Here is a 20,928-nt window from a genome sequence, read left to right as displayed (position 1 = left end):
TAAGAATGGGGACCAGACGGATTAGCAAAAAAGGCTGTTCCATACACAGTGCCCAAAGCCTTTCTGCGCTCAAACCTGTGTTATTTCTAGCATATCACTTTATTTTGATGAAGTTTGTATATTTCACCCAAATAGACATGGTTGTAACCATCCTTGGTGATTTCCATTTTATCACCCTCTTTGTTTATTCAAAATGGATTCTAGAGCCTGTAGGAGTGGATGTGTTCTAGGCTTGGGATAGAATTCCTCACCAATCTTGTGCTGGAATTTCCCACCTTGCCAGGTATGTATTTTTACTCAATTGGCAACACTTGATGTCATGATGTTCTCTGCATGGGTCCTAAGGATGTCCTCGTCCTCTGTGGTTTTTCCCCAGGTGGGAAATTGGCAAGTGGAGTCCATGCAGTCTTACCTGTGGGGTTGGCCTGCAGACCAGAGATGTCTTCTGCTCCCACCTGCTTTCCAGAGAGATGAATGAAACCGTAATCCTGGCTGATGAACTGTGTCGTCAGCCCAAGCCCAGCACGGTGCAAGCTTGTAACCGCTTCAACTGCCCCCCTGCCTGGTACCCTACACAGTGGCAGCCGGTGAGTTCTGGAGTTACCTGATAGTGGAATTTGTGTATACAACTCTGATTCAGGGCAAGGGACACTGTCTTCAAGGAGCTCTGTCCCACTGAAGGAATGTCCAAAGTCTGTTCCTCCCTCCCTTCTTAGTACTCTCTCAACCTTATTCAAATCCAGATATTTTCACTATAAATACTGTGCTCTGTCTATGGTTCCACACCAGTGGAACCAAAAGCAATTCAAGACCCATCTGTTAAACTGAGAATATTCATAACAAGTTTTTACCAAACTAAGAAAACATTTTTTAAAAAATAAGGACAGTGTGGTTGGTTTTCCACAAAGCTGAATTGGTTCTGAATTTGTGCCCTCTCTAGTTTTTTTCTGTTCTAAAATTCCAAGAGGCCAGGGTACTAGGGAATGACTTTTCTTTTTTTTTCTTTTAAATAGAATTATTTACCAAAATAACAGATTAGAAGTCAAATCAATTCCAGAATTTTTAAAATTTTCCTGGTCTTATGAATTCCAAAAGTCTAGGGAGTATTGTTTCAAAGCAGGGGTTGTCAAACTTCAGCCCAAAACCAGATCCATCTCACAAGCAGTTACTGTAAATGAATTTTTATTTGAACCAAGCCGTGCCCATTCTTTTATGTATTGTCCATGTCTGCTTTGGCACTGGAGAGGCAGAACAACATGGTTGTGACAGAGACCATTTAATCTATAATACCTAAGATATTTACTCTGTCCTTTCACAGAAAAACTTTGCTGACCCACCCCAATGTATTGACCTATGTATTATTGACCTATGTATTAATAATTAATAATAATAATATATATAATTATAATTAATAATTAATAATGACCTATGTATTGTTACATAGTAATAATACAAACACAACTATTTTACCATAACATTCTATCTAAAATTAATGTGTGTTTGTCAAGCTTCAGTTAAGTAATTTTTTGCATACCTTTAAAAAACAGAAGTTTTAGATTATTTGGATAGAACCTTATTTTGCATCTGTTCTTTATGCGGATGTCCATACGGTGATAATAATGGTCACAAAAAGTAAGCCTGGAAGGTGAGGGGGACATGCATCCCAGTTTATCCCAGTTTTACTAAAATGGTTTTTCACTTTCAAAATTATCCCAATTGGGGTTCCTGGGTGGCTCAGTCAGTTAGGCGCCCAACTCTTGGTTTCAGCTTAGGTCATGATGTCATGGGTCATGGGATCAAGCCCCCCTATCTAGCCCCACATGAAGCTCCACGCTCAGCAATGAGTCTGCTTAAATATTCTCTCCCCCTGCCCCTTCCCCCCCCTCACTCTTTTCCTCTTTCTCTAAAAGTATATAAATCTTTAAAAAAATTTTAAGCATCTCAACTAAAATGATAAATTACATGGTTATCCAACTGAGGAGAGAGCATAGCAGCTTACACACCCTTGCCTTAGTGCTGAGAGAGGGCTGCCATTTCTAGACCACCATGCATCAGAGGATGCTTTTCCACTATCACTTGACAGAGACCCTTCCTTCTCTCTGCCCATCTTGGGATGATGATTTAGTAAAGCGCTCAATGAATCAAAGAGTAATCAGTGAGCAAAACTCTAAAATATAAAGCATCTGGAAAGAGATTTTGACTATTTCCTTTTAGAGCTTAAATATATATGGAGCTAAACTCATAAATACCATGTTACTATGTGATGGTTTGTGGAAATCAAGAGGATGTTACATATTTTGAATGCCTATGTACCAGTGTTCTGTTTAGAAATATTATTACATACCTAACTAAAGTTAATCCTCTCAACAACCAGTGAAAGTAGGTCTTATTGTCTTCATTTTAGGTTTAAGGAAACTGAGGCTCATACAGGTAGCAAATTCAGGGTTGGCTATCAACCCAGCTTTATGCAATCCTTTCCCCTATACCTCATTGTTTGAGACTACTATGGCTGAAAGAGCCATCAGGGATTATGTATGAGTCCCCTTGTTCTACACATGATGTAACTGCAGCCTTGATATGGCCTTGCCAAGATCATAAAGCCTGGTTGAGACCCCAGGTCTCCTGGTTCTAGTATTTTTATACTGTTAGCTTTAACTAGAATGAATCCCTGACCTCAAACTGCACCACTAACTAATGCCAATGCTAAGACAAGACCGGGACTCAATCTCCAGTATTAAGTCTCTATTAGGTCCATAGAAAGTTCTGGATAAAATGTTTATTGAATGACAAAATGAATGACTAGATAAAGAATACTGGCCCACAAGCCCTGAAAATTCTGACTTTATATGTTCTATAATATGTCTTATGGTTATGGATTCTAATATTGACCTAGCAGTGAATCTCAATGAAACACCAACCTCTTTTATTTTTTAGGATTTCATTCACTCATTCATTCATTAGAGAGAGAGAAAGAGAGAGAACATTCAAGAGCATGGAGAGGAGCACAGGAGGAGAGAGAGAGAGGATCTGAAGCAGACTCTCCACTGAGCACAGAGCCTGATGATGCAGGGCTCAACATCAAAATTACGAGATCGTGACCTGAGCCAAAACCAATTTGGGATGGTTAACCAATTGAGCCAGGGTGCCCCCCCACCGCAACCTCTTTTTAATAGCCATATGTGTTGCTGAATAATGGCAGTGACCTATAACTTTTTTTCCTTCACTTTTTAGAACACATCTCTATACATGATTTCTTTGGGTCCTATTGCCACCACCACTACCGCCATGCCCAGTATCCACATTTAATACAGTGGATTTCCAGAAAGTCCATTATTCTTCCATTTTCCACTTCTTAGGTCTGTTAAGACACAAATTTTTTTGAAAACTTTTTCTACTTTCTTCTATTAGGGAGAGGCTCTTTGGGGTTGAGTCAGATTTAAGTCCATTTTTCAGATCAGGAAACTAATAGAAAACAGCCCTTTGAAGTCCATCCAGTGAGCTACTAACTACACTTTATTAAGATCTTTCAAAATTATCTCCTTTACACGTAATACATAGTAATTGTGAAATATATTCTAACATAACAAGCAATAAGGAACATAGAAAGTGAAAGTCACCAGTGATTCTGTCCTCTAGAGAAATCCCCCGTAGGCATGTAGTGTATAGGATCTGTTTTTAGGAGTCCTTGGTCATTTTTAGGCATCTTTCTAAACCTAGAAAAAACAACAGAGTGTTCTATTCTATTTCCTAGAATACTACTTCTTTAGTTAAGCTTTGTTAGATAAAATCAGCTAACCTTGATCACTTGGTAAAGGAAAGGAAGTCCTTGTTTATGCCATATGGTGAAATAAGTCAGAAGTAACCTGGGGAGCTCCAAGGTGATTGGCCATCCCCTTAAGTAAAAAGACACCAGCTGTTGACCTTCCATTTGCCTGATTAGCCCTCTGGTTCCTTGGTAGTCCTTCTTAGAACAAGGGAACCTGTTGTGCATTCATGTGCTCTTTTTTTTTTTTAATTTATTTTCAACGTAACAGTATTCATTGTCTTTTGCACCACACCCTGTGCTCTATGCAATCCTACCCTCTCCAATACCCACCACCTGGTTCCCCCAACCTCCCACCCATTTTCTATTTGGATTTACTAGAGGATAGTGCTGAGGTCTCTAATCCTTCCACACCCACCTTAAGCCTTTCTTCATATGAAAGAAAAACAGATGTAGTGTCAACTTTCATTCAAAGGATGACATAATAACGTGATGAACATTAGCTTTTGAGGGGAGAAACTCCTTCTCCTTGCTCTTTGAATACTGGACTACCACTGACTTCATGTGTACACTTTTCTTCCTGGGGGAAAAAAAAAGCACAAATTCCATGAATTGTCATTTTCCAGGAAAAAAGTACAATGTCCTTTGTCTTTTGTAGAGCATTTGCCTGACAACTGGCAAGTGGCCAATAGTCACCCATTCTGCAGGTCTGGAGAGGACTAGCATGCAGTCCAGGTACATATGTTAAAATTTTATTTTAAGAAACAAGTAGAAGGGAAACAAAAATCTAATTCTAGCTTTTGCTTAGGGGGCCTTCTTTATTTCAGTTCAGTGACTTAATGCTGCATTCCTTGTTTTTTTTTCCTCTGGCTTTGTGTAAACGACTCATTTATCTTTATCAATTTCGCTTTAATAACCTGTTGGTCTGTGTTTAGTTTTGAAACATATATTTAGTGCATAGGTGTCCTGAATCTTCTCTAACTTATTAAATACACCTATCACCATCACCATCATCACCATCATCATCATCATCATCGCCTTTGGTGTTGGCTATGTGTTGCTTTATATACACCACACAAGGGATCATATCCTGCTGGTGTGTTACAGCACCATGATTGAGAACCACTGTGATACACACCATAAGTCCATCTGAGACACTTTGATCATGACAGTATTCTGCTAGGGAATTTTTCAGTTACATTCCATTGCCATATAGTAAAGCCAGATGCCTTAGTCAAGACCTTCATCCCGCAGCACATTTGCTCCTGCCCATCTCCTACCATGCTTCTTCCACCCCTGTTTGTACATTCCTGTTTTCCCATGTTTCCCCTGCCCACAGGCAGTTCCCCTCCCCTCTGCTTGTCCAACTGGGTGGGAGTCCCACCTTCTCTACCAGGGCTCCTCTGCTCTTCTCCTGCACGGAAGTGACATGATGTTCATGGTCAGTGCTGCTCATTGACCAGTCACATACTACCTTACCTGGATGGGCACTTCCTGTGACTTCTGAGTTAGACCATAAGGTTGATGGGACAGAGACCAAGTGTCAGTATAGAGCTTAGCGCTGAAAAGTTCCATGGCAAGACTGCAGTCTATTTGTTGAGCACTTACCCATTTCAGGACCCTCTCTCTCTTTTTTATAAGATTTTATTTATTTATTTGACAAAGAGATCACAAGTAGGTAGAGAGGCAGGCGGGGGTAGGGGAAGCTCCTTGCTGAGCAGAGAGCCCAATTCGGGGCTCAATCCCAGAACCCTGATATAACCTGAGCAAGAGGCAGAGGCTTAAGCCACTGAGCCACCCAGGGGCCCTAGGACCTTCTCTTTTTAATAAGAGCAGCACTTACTGTGTTTCAAGCACAGTTCTAGGCACTTTACAGATTTAACTCATTGAATCCTCATTATCCTTTGTGACCATTACTACTGTCTTCCCCATTCCACAGATGAGGGGGTGTAGAGACCTGTGACGTTAGCACGAATTCCAACTTTATATAGTGTATATAGTGGAACTCTTTCTACTGTTCTCACGTTTTCTTTTCTAATCCCTAAAGCAACCCTTCAAGGAAACAAGGCTCAGAGAGGCTGTCCTTGTCCTGGGTCACATAGCCAAAAAACAAGCAAAAGGGTCTTGTAGGCTTCAAAACCCCTTCTCTTCTCCACTGTGCAATTCAACTGTCCTGAGACCTCTTTACCATCTTCTCCAAAGTATTAAATTGTGACAAAATCTGACACCAGTCTAAAAGCCAGCAATTTACATTAAAAGTCACTATTTGTTGCCTTATCCAGGGTAGTTAATCTGTACAAGTTTTTGTTGCTGCTATAACAAATTATCACACATTTAGTGGCTTGCTACAATGTGAATTTACTATCTTACAGCTTTGGAGGTCAGAAGTCTGAAATCAGTTTCACTTTGCTAAAATCAAGGGGTTGGCAGGCCCACATTCCTTCCAGAGGCTCTAGGGGAGAATCTATTACCTTGTCTCTTCCAGCTTCTAGAGGCTGCTTGCTTCCTTGGCTCATGCCCCTCTTCCAACTTCAAAGCACTTCACTCCAACCTCTGATTCTGTCCTTTCTCTCTGATTCTGCCCTCCTTCTTCCCTCTTATAAGGACCATTATGATGACACTGAGCCCACCTGGATAATTCAGGCAACCTCTCCATCTTCAAAAGCCTTAATCACATCTGCTAAGTTGCTTTTATGATGTAAAATAACATTTTCACAGGTTCCAGAGATGAGGACACAGATATCATTGCTCAGCCTACTATGGTCCGTACTTAGATTACGGACTGACCAAGCATTAATTTCTATTGGCACAAGATCCTTGAGATTAAAATCTGCCTCCAACTATCACTCTGTTCACCGCTTTCTGTGAGCTTCATATGCCTCAGTCTTTCTTTATTAATTTTTATTCTAAAAAAAAATTGAAAAGAGAAAAGAGATAGATGCTCGAAGGGCTAATTGAAATGAATTAGGGAGTCCACTCTGAAGCATAATTTATATTTCTCTATATTACACATGTTTTATGATCATGATTGTGTCCACCCAACTGTGCACACATATTGCACACATCTGTGCAGAAATTGAAACAATCACCATGGCCCCTGTTTTCTCCCTTCCTTAAAACTGTGATTATGCAGTCATTTCCCTATAATTTTTTTTTTAAATCAGGGTTACAATACAAAATGCCTACAGTGTAGCTATATAAAAAGATATATGTGAGAAGAGTCCCTACTGGCTAAATGAAGAAAAAAGAGGAATTTTAATGACAACTACAAATGCTTGAGAATTCATTTTTTTCATTTTTTAGATTAAAACACACACACACAGAAAACAATGATTTTGGTCTGGATTTGAGGGCTGAAGCCTGGCAGAAAAAATCAATTGAGTCATCAGTTTTGTTACATTCCAGTGACTAAAATATAAATCCTCATAATTTAGAAACCATGCTTATTTAACATGTTGTTTCCAGGAGGAAAAAAAAACCTATTAAGATGTTTGTCTCATTTTTGGTAGTTGTTTTATAAGAAAATGGACCCTTGATCCTTTAGAACCAACAATAAATGTAAGCAAAACAGAGATTAGAAGTAAAATTTCATATGTGCAGTGTTTTCATTTTTATTTATTTAGCAGAACATTCTTTGTAATAATTGCCCTGGATTTTAGTGGTTGTGCTGTCCCATGCTTCATATAGTAACAGAATATTAAACCCAGAAGATAAACTGTATTTCTAGGCAATTCTAATCTACAGAATGGTTGGGGTAGAAATTTTGTCCTTTAATCATTTTGAGTGATATTCCAGTCCTTGTTTTCTTTATTTCTCTGTGCCCTAATCACCGTGTCTCAGTTTGACCTCTGTTGTATACCAAGCATTGTCTCTCGAACCTCTCAGTCTCGCATATCACAAAGTTACCTCAAATTCTAAAGGTCTAACACCAAGCCACCCACCACCTTTGCAGGAGACCCAGTCTTCCTTCCTGGGTCATACCACCTAGAATGTTCTCTAGCCCATTCCTGTGGTTCCAGTCCTCACAGTGAACCAAACCATTACAAACAGCCTTTTACTTGTGTCCCCCGCATTGTTTTATTTCTCATCCATTGTGCCCCAAGCTGGTATCAATGGTTCTTTACTACACGCCCTCTGTTGAGCCTTTAAAATATTAACATGTGCTGAGGGCCCCCCAAATAGATGGTATGGAGTGTTATTTAGACTCAGTGGACTGGGAGGCCTTTCTCTGTGGTGCACCTGTTAATATCTCACAGGGCAGTACTCTCTAGAACCCATCAGCCTTCGTTACCTGAATCAATTTCTACAAACTGGATCATGTTACCCCTACTTTAAAATCCTTAATGACACCCTATGGTCTTAAGATTTTGTCCGGATATGCCCAAGACCCTTCAGTTTGCCCCTCATGGTGTGGGACACCCCTACCTCTGTAGAGCCTTCCTTGATTTTCCATAAAGACTTAGTTACCTCTCCTCCGTATTCCCTCTTTTGTAAAACTGATCACATTCGATAATTTCCCCCCTCACCAGACTGCAACTATCTGAGGCTTAGTAACCAATTTTTAGTCATCTTAAACTCGCAGCACCTAATAGGGTACCTGGCCCTCAGCAAGTACTCAGTAAGTGTTTGATGAAACAATGAATGAGTGAATGAAGGAAGGAATGCAATGAGTTAAAAACTACAAACTGAACATGTTATGTTGAAACTAGAAAGGTGACCTTAGGAAGAACATAAATGTCACTTTGTGTTGGGCTCAATAATATGACTTGAGTGACCAAGGAAATGAACTCAGCATTCAGTAAATGAAGCCACCCAGATGAAACCAAAGGTGTCAAGACAGGCAGAATTTTTTAGTGTGTTGATCATGGGAGAGTCTTTTAAAAACACAAGGCACTTAGGCTGCTATAATTGTGTATAGAAACATAACTTTTAGGGGCACCTGGGTGACTTGGTTGGTTAAGCAACCAACTCTTGGTTTGGCTCAGGTCATGATCTCAGGGTCATAAGATCAAGCCCAATGTGGGGCTCCACACTTAGCACGGAGTCTGCTTGGGACTCTCTCTCCCTCTGCCCCTCCCCTCTCAAGATAAATGAATCATTAAAAAAGAGTTACATTCCATTTTTTTTAAAGATTTTATTTATTTATTTGACAGCAGAGATCACAAGTAGGCAGAGAGGTAGGCAGAGAGAGAGATGGGGAAGCAGGCTCCCTGAGGAGCAGAGAGCTCAATGCGGGGCTCAAGCCAAGGACCCTGAGATCATGACCTGAACCGAAGGCAGAAGCTTAACCCAGTGAGCCACACAGGAGCCCAAGAAATGAAACTTTTAAGTGCTCCCCTTATTGTAAATTTTTTACTTTCTTATAAAAGCAATGAATCTATGACCTTATTATAAAACACATATGATGGCAAAGATAAGCAACAAAATACTGTTTTTTGTTATTTATTCAATTTATGGCACATATTTAAAAATAATACCCCTTACTAGAGCTCTACCTCTTATACCACAATTTCATTTTAAATGATTCATAAAGGCAAACATTTTTTATTTAGTTTTATTAAATTTCTCTTGATGTTCTCTTTAAAATTTCTTCTTTGCCTCCTGCTTCTCACTTCAGAACTATCAGCCTTGTCAGACAGTCTCAACCTGTTCACAAAGTTGTCACAAACTTTGGAAACTTTATTAATTGAAATTTTATCTATGGCTTTTAAGAATTTCTAACAATTCCATTTCAACAATGTAAACCCACCAAGAAAACTTTTTTTTTTATTAACATATAGTGTATTATTTGTTTCAGGGGTACAGGTCTGTGATTCATCAGTCTTACACAATTCACAGCACTCACTATAGCACATGCCCTCCCCAGTATCCATCCCCTGCCACCCCATCCTTCCCACCCTGTCTCCTCCAGCAACCCTCAGTTTGTTTCCTGAGATTAAGAGTCTCTTATGGTTTGTCTCCCTCTCTGGTTTCATCTAGTTTCATTTTTCCCTCTTTTCCCCTATGATCCTCCATCTTGTTTCTCAAATTCCTCTATCTGTGAGCTCATATGATAATTATCTTTCTCTGATTGACTTATTTCACTTAGCATAATACCCTCTAGTTCCATCCACGTCATTGCAAACGGCAAGATTTTGTGGGTTTTGATGGCTGCATAGTATTCCATTGTGTATATACACCACATCTTCTTCATCCATTCATCTGTTAATGGACATCTGGGCTCTTTCCATAGTTTGGCATTGTGGACATTGTTGCTATAAACAGAGAGGTGCAGGTGCCCCTTCGGATCACTACATTTGTATCTTTGGGGCAAATACCCAATAGCGCAGTTGTTGGGTCATAGGGTAGCTCTATACTCAGCTTTTTGAGGAACCTCTGTACTGGTTTCCAAAGTGGCTGCACCAGCTTGCATTCCCACCAATAGTGTAGAAGGGTTCCCCTTTCTCCAAGGAAACTTTCTGAGCAAAGATGAAACAAATGTTTAAGAGCAAACTCCTTGATAATATTAACTTACCTAGAGAGTTGTCTACCATACCTGGAGGGTCACAACACCCAGCAGCACCCACATGGCATCTGACTAAAACCCACTGCCAACTTACTTAGAAGAAGCTTCTGGTTAATGATAAGACAGCTCGATAAAAGGTGGATGTTCAGCCCATCAGCTGGATGTTTGTGTCACATCTTTTAAACATCTGGGGGATTTGGGGATCTTTTGTTCATCCAATCATCAATTCAACAAGCATTTATGAAGTGCATGCTCTTTGCCAGATGCTACACTAGACACTGGGGAACAGAAAGAGGAGTGCATTCCCTTTCATCAAAAGATGCATAATCCTGTGTGTGTGCAGGGAGGTGCTGCGGGGCAGGATTTGGTTTGCAGGCATATAAACAACTGGCCCTTATAGGAGAAATGCACTACCCTTTCGGGTTAAGGCAGGGTGGGAGGTGACTCATTCTGTGAGCCTTTGAATGGGGTCTTCAAAGATGTCTTAAAAGTTTCCAGATAGCAAAGAGGCAAAGGACACAGCTCACAAAATGAACAAGGTGATCAAAGGCCTAGGCAGAGAAGGGATCTGTATGCCAGGGAAGGGCGCATTGTTCCCATGGCAGGCCGGCAAGGAACAGTGGCTTGGCAGCTCAGCACAAGTTGGGCTCAAGCATGAGCATTCTCCTAGGCATTCTCAAGGAATCTGAGCCTTACACCCTGGGTACTAAGAATTTCCCAGAAGTTTTCTGTGTAGTTCAAATTCCCAAACAATAAGCTGATTTTCCTTACATTTTCTTGTAGTTGCCTTGTCACCATATGGTCACAGACTCATGCATGGCACTGAGGGGAATCCCCTGAGGGTCTGTCCCTTAAATCAGGTCCTATCTACCCAGGGATGACCTGGCTAGGTTCTGTTTCATGAATGGTCACCCCCCCCCCTTGGCACAATCATATTAGAGCACCACCCTTTAAATAAGACCAGTGATTTTCCTCATCCATTTCCTCAGTTTGAAAGAGAGAGAAGATTAATCTGCATTTTTCCTTATTGCCACATTCGCTGAGAGAATTAGATGAGAGAGCTCTTCCTATGAGGCTACTTGTTTGTTTGGGGAGCAATTTATTCAAATTGAAAGGAAGCCCATGTGTCCTCTTAGATATTTAGAAAAAAGAAAAATTCAGCCATCAAGCATTGAAGAGATCTGTAGTCCTACAAACCCAACATATTAGTGAAGTGCCGAAAATGTCAGTCACCAGGTAACAGAAACTTTAAGAGCACATTCTCTATGCCTCCACAGACTCAACAGGACTCATGGGGGATTTGATTGTGAGTTATAATCAAAGGATTAGAAGAAAAGTGGTTTGATGCGATTTGGGGGCTTAGGGGATAATGATTACATGAATCAGCTATGATTTCTCTCAAAGAAAAATATACTGTATTTCCACTACAGTGTAGATGTATTTATATCCACCCCACCTAAATGTCATTTTCCTCCAGGATCAGTTATAAAATGAGCTACTGTTTAGCTCGCACCCCGAACAGTTTTTTACTAGGAAAAAGAAATTGTTAATTTTAAAAGAAAAAAAAAATTAGAGAAGGCGTGGAAGAAAACTAGAGCTGGAGACAACCGATCTTAAGGTCTCTTACTTGAGAGGTAACGCTCTCACACTGGGGGGAAGTTTTGAATGCAATTCTCAAACACTAATATAAGCAATGAAAGAATCCAAATGCCCTTCTTCATAAAGTTAACAGGATAATGGATGATAATTTCCAGAGGGATAAGAGCTATGTAAAGAGCTATTCAAAAATAAAAAATAATAAATAAACAAAAGGAGGCTAATAGAATAGAGACTACTTTGGCTACCCTAGTCTAGGAGGTTAAGGATGGGTTCTCCAAGCAGGTAAGAATAAAATTAAATCTGAATCAATAGAAACACTCAGCCATGTGAAGATGTAAGAGGAGGGTGGGCCAGGTGCGAGAAGAGCAAGTGCAAAGGCCCTGTGGGAGAAACAACACACACACACACACACACACACACAACCAATGTGGCTGAAATATGCAGAGAAAGGGGACACGTGTATAAGATAAGATTGCAGAGGTGTGTCAGGTTCTGCTTGCTCACTCCTGGAACCGAGAACCTAGAACCATGCTTGGTATTGAATAAATTTCTGTCAAATGAATGAATGAAGTTAGAATTTAAGTAAAAGAGTCTCAAAATTCCTTCAGGGCAGAGATGAGAACATGTAAGTGCTTTGCTGGTCAGGGTTCCAGGAGTTTGGATCTTATTCTAATCATAAGGGAAAGTCATCAAAGGCTGTTAAACATAGGAATTAGATGATCTGGTAAATGCTTTGAAAACATCATTCTTGCTACTGTGTGGAGAATGGACTATAGATATGCTGAATGTTTTCCATTGCTCTTGTAGATCCACTCTACCTTCCCCACCTGTGTCTCAGGAGGCTGACCATATAGACTCTACCTTCTGGCTTCTAATTGTGTTCAACCAATGGCATTTTTAGCAGGCTGTCAGGAAAGAGGCTGTCTTCAGACAGAGTACACCATCCATATCCCGCTAGGACCTAACTGAGAAAACTAGAGACTGGTTAGGAAGCTCTGTAGTCGTCTAAGCAAGAGCTGATGATATCTTAATTTCTTATATGTTTTGGAGGTAAATCTTATTGATTTTGAGGGACATCTGAAAGTGTTTGCTCATGAATTGACTATCAGGGAAGAGGTGGTGAGAAAAAGGAAACTCTCAAGACCTTCGCTACATTTCTATCTTGCTTATGGCACCATCCAATAGAGGGGAAAGACAGAGGAGGGCAGATCTGGGGCAAGGATGGAAGGGCAAGTTCAAAAGTTCCATTTCGGACGTATTTGGGTCAAGATGTCTGTTTGTATTTAAGTGGACATGTCGAGTAGGCGGAGGGGAGAAGTTGGAGCTTGAGATTCAAATTTTTGACTCGCCAGCATAAACTTTGTTTTTTCCAGACTGTTACAATTTGAGCAAAATTACATTAAGTTCGTGGAAAAATTTTAATAATTCATAGAATGGAAAGAATTGCGGAGCATGGTTAGTTGTATAATGATAAAGGAGTCCCAAAGAAGGGCTGAATGCTGAAGGTCATAATTAATACGATGATAGAATAACTGGGTGGTTGGAAGTGAGGATTCAATAAAAATAAGGGGAGGCTGGACCTCAGAAGTCATGCAGGAGACTACGAAAACAAATGTAAACCCTTCACTGTCTGTCCAACAAGAAGGCATATTTTAAGTCAATGGAACTCTTACCCACTAATTGAATTTCCCCCAACCACCAACTTCAGTTCCACAAATATTTATTGAGGATTTACATTCATAGAAAACACTGTGTTAGGCAGTGTGGGTACAAAATGCATTGCAGAAGTAAAATGCTTTGAGATTTTGTTGAACTGCTACTAAACGAGAACTAAAATTAAGGTTTGCTTCTGCCATCAGTGAACAGGCCAGGGAACCACTGAAATCAGTCAGAGAGGCTAAAGGCCTGGCCCACTCATGGCTTGAATCATTAGCTCTGAGGCTGTAGATGTGTCCTTAATTATAAACATCAGGGTGCATGCGTCCCTTCGGATCACTACATGTGTATCTTTGGAGTAAATACCCAGTAGTGTAATTGCTGGGTCATAGGGTCTACTTTCAACTTTTTTTTTTAAGATTTTTTTAATTGGACAGAAAAAGACACAGCAAGAGAGGGAACACAAGCATGGGGAGTGGGAGAGGGAGAAGCAGGCTTCCTGCCTACCAGGAAGCCCGACTCGGGGCTTGATCCCAGGACCCTGGGATCATGACCTGAGCTGAAGGCAGACGCTTAACCGACTGAGCCACCCAGGCACCCCTACTTTTAACTTTTTGAGGAACCTCCATGCTGTTTTCCAGAGTGGCTGCACCAGCTTGCATTCCCATCAGTGGTGTAAGAGGGTTCCCCTTTCTCCACATCCTCACCAGCATCTGTCATTTCCTGACTAGTTAATTTTAGCCATTCTGACTCGTGTGAGGTGGTATCTCATTGTGGTTTTGATTTGTATTTCCCTGATGCGGAGTCATGTGGAGCCCTTTTTCATGTGTCTGTTGGCCATTTGGATACAAACTTTTTACATTTTAAATCCAAATAAAGGCTGCTCACCACTGGTTTGAATGGTCGGAAGACTCTAGGATTAAAAGCCCTAACTAGACAAAGTTGACAGTTTTTTTAACTTCATCATCTAATAGTTCTGTGACCTTAAGCCAGGCACAATGGCAGACAAAAGGCAGGTTTGCATGAGCAGCATCCAAATAACTACCAGTTCTAACAGAGGCTTTCCTGGGTTGTATGGCCACTCCATGTTTATTTTATTCCCATTGGAAATGGTGGAGGGGTGGCGAGATGGTTCATCTGGAGAGTTGGTTCTCAAAACTGGTTGCACAGAATTACTTGGGAGATTTGTTATTTTTTAATTTAAAAATCTGATGCATGGGGCCCACCTCCCAGAGTTTCTGATTTAATGGTTCTGAGATGGGATCCCTCTAGGCCTCAGTACTTTTGAAAAGCTCCCAAGTGATTTTAAAGTGCATCCAGGGTTGGGACCACTAAGAGAGGGTGACAGCTGGGCCACAGCACCATTCTGACTATATTCAGTGTATCACCAGCCTAACCTTGACTGTGAGCACAAATCCTACTTGCATTTCCAAGTACAGTTTACTGAACACAGACACCCCACCACAGTGCACACGCGCGTGCATGCGCGCGCGCGTGCACACACACACACACACACACACACATTCTGAGAGGCCAGTGCCGCAGCAGGAGCTGCTCCTTCCGCAAAACCCCTCAGGTTTGTTTATCCAGGCCAACCTCCCACTGAGCCCAAGGGCAGCAGGTGGAAGCAAAAGGAGTATTTTGGAAGAAAGCAGAGTACTCCCTAGAATGTTGCCAGTAAAGCATCCCCAGCACAAAGCAGTCCTCAGTTCCTGATCTAAAAATAACAAAAAGATCCAACTAAACATGACAGAAAACCCAAAGTCACAATGGCTTAAATAAGGGAAAAAAATATTGCCTCCTCCAAAAGTATTGCCCAGACCATCCAGGGTCCGTGTGGTGACTTCACAATCAGGAAGCTAGGCTCCTTCCATCTGCCTATCATTCTCCAAGACGGGAGGTTAAATTCTAGGCCTCATGTTCACCTTCCAGCCAACAAGAAGGAGAACGGGAAAGGGGAAATGTTACCCTCATTTTAGGGTCATCTTCCTGAAAGGGCAAACCACCCTGTCGTGAATATCTCATTGGCCAAGCCCCGAAAGGCCGAGTGCACCTCCACAGGACATCAACAAATATAGTTTGTATGCTGGGAAGTCATGTGCCCAGCTAGAATATGGGGGCTCCTTTGTTACTGCAAGGGAGTGGCCTACTGGGACAAGAGCCAGCAGTCTGGGCCTGAGAGCGCCCCCCCTTTCCCTCATGCGGTGGGACTGTAACTATTAAATTACATGTAAACAATGTATTTGACTGGGGTCCCACTGAAATCCACTGACCTAAGACTATTTTCCTGTATCCTGAATTCCAATGGCTCTTGCTCCCTCCCATTGCCCTGAGAAATCACCAGTCCTGCAAGAAGAGTGTTCCAGGGGGGTCCTTCAGGAAACCAGGGTAGAATGGATGTTTACACTTAGAGAGAAAGGCCTGCCTTCCGTGTAGATTAATTCTTGCAGATTTACACCGATGGCAGGAGATCTCTCCTGTTCCTTATGGAAGCTGCACAGATTACTTTCACTGAGTTGTAAATACGTTTAACACTCTATTATACTAACCCTTTAGACCAGCTGCAAATCATAGTTGAGGGACAACGTTTTTTTTTTAAGATTTTATTTATTTATTTGAGAGAGAGACAGTGAGAGAGAGCATGAGTGAGGAGAAGGTCAGAGAGAGAAGCAGACTCCCATGGAGCTGGGAGCCCAATGCGGGACTCGATCCTGGGACTCCAGGATCATGACCTGAGCCGAAGGCAGTCGTCCAACCAACTGAGCCACTCAGGCGTCCCAGGACAACATTTTATGATTCAAAGGCTCTGGAAATTCCTGGATGCTCTAGTGAAATACTTGAAATTAAGACTGGAAGGAGTAGCTCTTGTTGCCAAATTCATTTCCGGGAAAAGAAGCAACATCCTTGGGGTCGGTTCTTGGTTTATCTTCTTCTGTTGTTTTGTCCCACTCTTCACACAGCCACGGCTAAGGTAAGGATTGGCTGTCGCCCACATACCACCGCCCTAGGTTCAGTTGATTTTCTCTTCCTTCCCCAGTGTTCTAGGACCTGTGGAGGGGGCACCCAGAAGCGTGAGGTTCTTTGCAAACAGCGCATGGCTGACGGCAGCTTCCTGGAGCTTCCTGAGACCTTCTGTTCAACCTCGAAACTGGCCTCCCAGCAGGCCTGCAAGAAAGACGACTGTCCCAGCGAGTGGCTCCTCTCTGACTGGACAGAGGTAGGTATGCTCCTCAGAAGGAGAGGATGAAAGACACCAAAGGAAGAAAAGAAGGCACCACAAACTTACACAAACAGATGAGAGCAGAACGAGACAATCCACCTAACATGATGGAGAGGTATTTTTGTAACCAGTTATACCACAACGTGTATAACCTGCTATTAACTAGGCTGCAGGGACCTGAGGTAAGTTGCCAGCCCTTCTATAACAATCAGAAGCATGGAGCTGTAAACTGGCTCCTCGTGGGACAAAACCAGGCCTTGTTTGGCTCAGAATATTTTTCAGAAGACCCCGTTATTCTACCCTTATCCGCACACCCACCTTCCTGACCTCCTGGCACCTCCTCCCCCCAGATGTTTTTAGTCTTTTTTCAGGAAAGGCAAAGCCTCTCTGATTATTCCCTTCCAAGTTACTGGACAATAAGGAACATGATTTATTAAGAAAAGAAGGCCAGGGAAATTCTGTGTCTTTACTGTCCGTTTCTTGGCTGCAAGATGTTAACAACTTCCCAGCAAGAGAACATGATTTCCCCTGTTGTTTGCATTTGGGGGGATGATTACATCAGCTTCTACCGTTCCTGACTTGTCTCGTAAGTTAGGGATATACCCCCAACTGACCTACTTTTCTAAATAATTCCTATTCGAACACTAGCATAAAATAAGTCATTTACACCCAGCTTCAACTTGTTTTCAGCCCCTACACTCCTACTGGGAATTGCCTACAGCTCCCCCAGCTTTATAGGCCTGTGTGTCTCCCAGAAGGAAGCCCCCCCAAAAGTATTGCCTCATAAGCCGATTTAGCCAAGGACAGAATTACCAGGCCTGAAGTGAAAAATCTTTGTGTCAAAACCAGATTCAAGACCCTGCCTTCTCTTGCACTGAACTGTTTGGACTGGGCTTGCTAATCCCATTCCCTTCTTCGTACGGTTGTGTGTGCGTGTGTGCTGTATGTATACAATGGCATGGGACTGCTGTGGGTCGAAACCTTCGCAGGGACCCTTGCTTCCACAGGAGGCCAAGTTGCCCCTGAAAATTAAAAATGCTACCTTTTCCAGCCTGGGTTCTTAGAATTCTTGCCCCTTATCTTATCAACTCATACAGAGTTCATTCAGATGGTGTCTACTAAGGGCATTGCGAGGGTGAGTTAACCTGCATCACCATAGGTTTTTGTAATTTGGCAGTAAAATTGCCTTCTGGTGGTGTCTCACCCCAAATGTCTCAGAACGGAAGTAGGTATGATTATTTTTCTTAAATTTTAGAAATAATTTTCTTTCAGCACAATAAGGGATTAAGGCATGTAAAATCAGCATGTTCGTGTGCACATGCACGTGTGTGCATGAACATGTTAATGTCAGTTTTTCTGTGGAATTTTGATTTGGGGTATGGTACTATCTAGGAAAAATCTAACAAAACAACAGTGCAGGAAAGTGCACTGGTGTAGTTGCCAAGTGAGTGACTCTGGAGGAAGAGTTCTTCCCAGGGCCATATTTTAAAACATGTCCTTCCACTAAGTCTTTCAGTGATGCTGGCCACGAGTGAGATGCTGAGGAAGGGACTTGTGGGTATTATAATTGTCCTCCCCTGTTCCTGGAGTTTGTGGCCTCTGAGCACATGGGACACAGAGAATTCAGGCCTAAAATTCTTTTAGTCCTGTAGATTTGAAGCAGGGACACTTGTGATTAGGCACTAAGAAAAGGAGACTGCCAAACTGAGGTCCTCTGGGGCCCATTAAGTATCACAGACCTTTAGAACAGTGTCATGTGTGCTTAGGAGTTAGACTCACAGGAGCGCCTGGGTGGTTCAGTCTCAGAGGAGCGCCTGGGTGGTTCAGTCGGTTAGGCATCCAACTCTTGACTTTGACTCAGGTTGTGCTCAGAGTCGCGAGGGCCGTGAGATGGAGCCCCACGTTGAGCTCTGCACTGGGCGTGGAGTCTGCTGAAGATTCTCCCTCCCTCTCCCTCTGCCCCTCCCCCATCGCTTGTGCACCCTCGTGCTCTCTTGCTCTCTCTCTCTCAAAAAAAGATTACAAAAGGAGTTAAGCAAACTTAGATTCCAATCCTGACTCTGCCACTTACTGGCGCTATAACCTCAGGCTCACTATTTAACCTTTCTAGGCCTCAGTTTGTGTATGTGAATACTGGAGATAATAATGTCTGCTCATATCCTTCTTGGGAGGCTTCAGTTAAATGATGCATGTAAACTACCTTGTGCCTAGTAAAAGTGAGCCCTGTTATTGTTATGATTCTCTTCCACCCCTGCTCATTGTCAGGAGGAGAGGAAATAAAAGACAGTACTTCCCTTGACCAGCTGGACCCAGGGTCATGGCCCAGGCTTCCCGCAGGCTTTATCATTCTTTCTAGGAAGAGGAAATCACACTTTGGGAAGTAGGACAGCTTTAGCCCTTCTCGGTGGAATATTCTTAAGTGCTGGGTTATCTGGGTTGATGAATGGAAATTCCAAACATTGGGGAGGGGTTAGGAATGGTAGGAAGTAGGAAGTAACCACCAATTCACTGGGATTTAACTCAAGCTGGTGCCATACAAATGAGCTCTGGGGGGTGTTCATGGAGCTCCCATTGGCCCTGTCATCCCAACAGCCCTTGCCTTGGCCCTATCACTGAAATGAAACACACATTCCACATCCCCCACTCCCAAGGCTCCCCTTGGAGAAAGGAAGACCTGGATGATCTATGGGTGTTTTTCATCCTCAGCTATCTGGGCTCAATCTTACAGTTACTGCACAGAATCCCCCAGAGACAGAATTAAGCCAAAATTTTAGACACTTCAAATAAAATTACTTTCAGATTCTATTCTGAGACTAAAGTTCTTACTTCTTTAAAAGAATTCCTTGCATCTTTTGAAATAGTTGGCTATTACATATTTTTAAATCATACTTTTATGAAAGTCATTTCTCCCAAAAAATATAAAAGAAATTAACATCAGAGTAGTCAGTTTTAGAGACAGAAGGAACTTAGAAGATTCTATAGCCTGGTTGTTCTTTTAAAAATTAAAGCCACCAGACCCTTTTTTCAAATGAAATGTTTCTATGAAGCCAAGAATCTAAAACAGATAAAATCGGAGCTGCTTTGGTTGAAGTGTGGGTTAGGATCCCAGATCTCCAAGGGTTAGATCTCCAGATCAACTGAAAAGCCCCTGAATCGTTTCCTCAACACAGAACAGGCTTTAAAAATCCCTACTTTTACTTAGTTTTATTTTAGAGATATGAAAATCAAGCCTCAAGAAAGAACTAGACTTGATCAAAATCATAAGCTGATCTTGACACATAGTCTATTTTTCTGGTTGGTAATACTGAACTTACCATGCTTTTTTTTTTTTTAAGATTTTATTTATTATTTGACAGAGAGACAGCAGGAGAGGGAACACAAGCAGGGAGAGTAGGAGATGGAGAAGCAGGCTACCTGCTGAGCAGGGAGCCCGAAGCAGCACTCCATCCCAGGACCTTGGGATCATGACCTGAGCTGAAGGCAGACACCTAATGACTGAGCCACCCAGATGGCCTGACGCTTTTTAATTTTCAAGGCTCTTTGCCTCCATCCCACCTGATCCTGGGATTTGGTACTGGCATTTACAGTCATATAAGGGGTGGGTGGAATCTGGAATCCACAATCATTAGGAAACAAAAGCAATGGGTTTCTTACCTCCATTTTTTGCATCTAAAATATCTCCCAGGGTGCTGTGTATCAGAGCTTAGTTCATGTCAGTGGGTTAGCATATAAAACTTGAAAATGTAATGTTTTTTGGTTTTAGTGTCATTTTTCAAGTTAACGTGGCACCCTGCCATGACCCCAGTTCAGGTCTTTATCATCTCGAGCCTGGACTACCGTGGCAGCCTCCTTAACTGACTTCCCCGCCCACCATACATCTCCTACTCCCTTCTCTCCCGGACACCGTTGCCAGATTAACCTTCTCAAAACACCTCTTTCATCATTTCACTCCTCCCTCCAATGGCTCCTCACTGCCTTGTGGACCAATTCCAAGCCTCCTGTCTGAAAATTAAAAGTCTCCAACGTCTGGCCCCAAACTACTTCATGAGCTCCTGACACTCTCGAATTGTTCCCTCTCTTCAGTCCAACTGGTTTAGCTCTGCCCCCCGCCCCAAGCCTGCCTTGGATTTTTGCACTGAAGACTTCGAAATTCATTCTGGATATTCCCCTGCCTCTCATGATTAT

The 20,928-nt window shown here is 42.1% G+C and overlaps 1 protein-coding gene across 3 annotated transcripts in view; it reads left to right on the top strand.

Moving 5' to 3' along the window:
* ADAMTSL1 (ADAMTS like 1) overlaps positions 1 to 20,928 on the top strand; it is a 920,800-nt gene that overhangs the window by 769,428 nt on the left and 130,444 nt on the right. For all 3 annotated transcript variants that reach the window (XM_032306889.1, XM_032306886.1, XM_032306887.1), the window contains 2 exons: positions 377 to 587; positions 16,561 to 16,740. In XM_032306889.1, coding sequence (XP_032162780.1) covers positions 377 to 587; positions 16,561 to 16,740 — 391 coding nt within the window. The remainder of the gene's footprint in view (positions 1 to 376; positions 588 to 16,560; positions 16,741 to 20,928) is intronic.

Source organism: Mustela erminea, chromosome 12 (genome assembly GCF_009829155.1).
Source record: "Mustela erminea isolate mMusErm1 chromosome 12, mMusErm1.Pri, whole genome shotgun sequence".
Classification (NCBI taxonomy): Eukaryota; Metazoa; Chordata; class Mammalia; order Carnivora; family Mustelidae; genus Mustela; species Mustela erminea.
The sequence above is the reverse complement of the archived record's forward strand: the minus strand, read 5'-3'. Positions and strand labels throughout refer to the sequence as shown.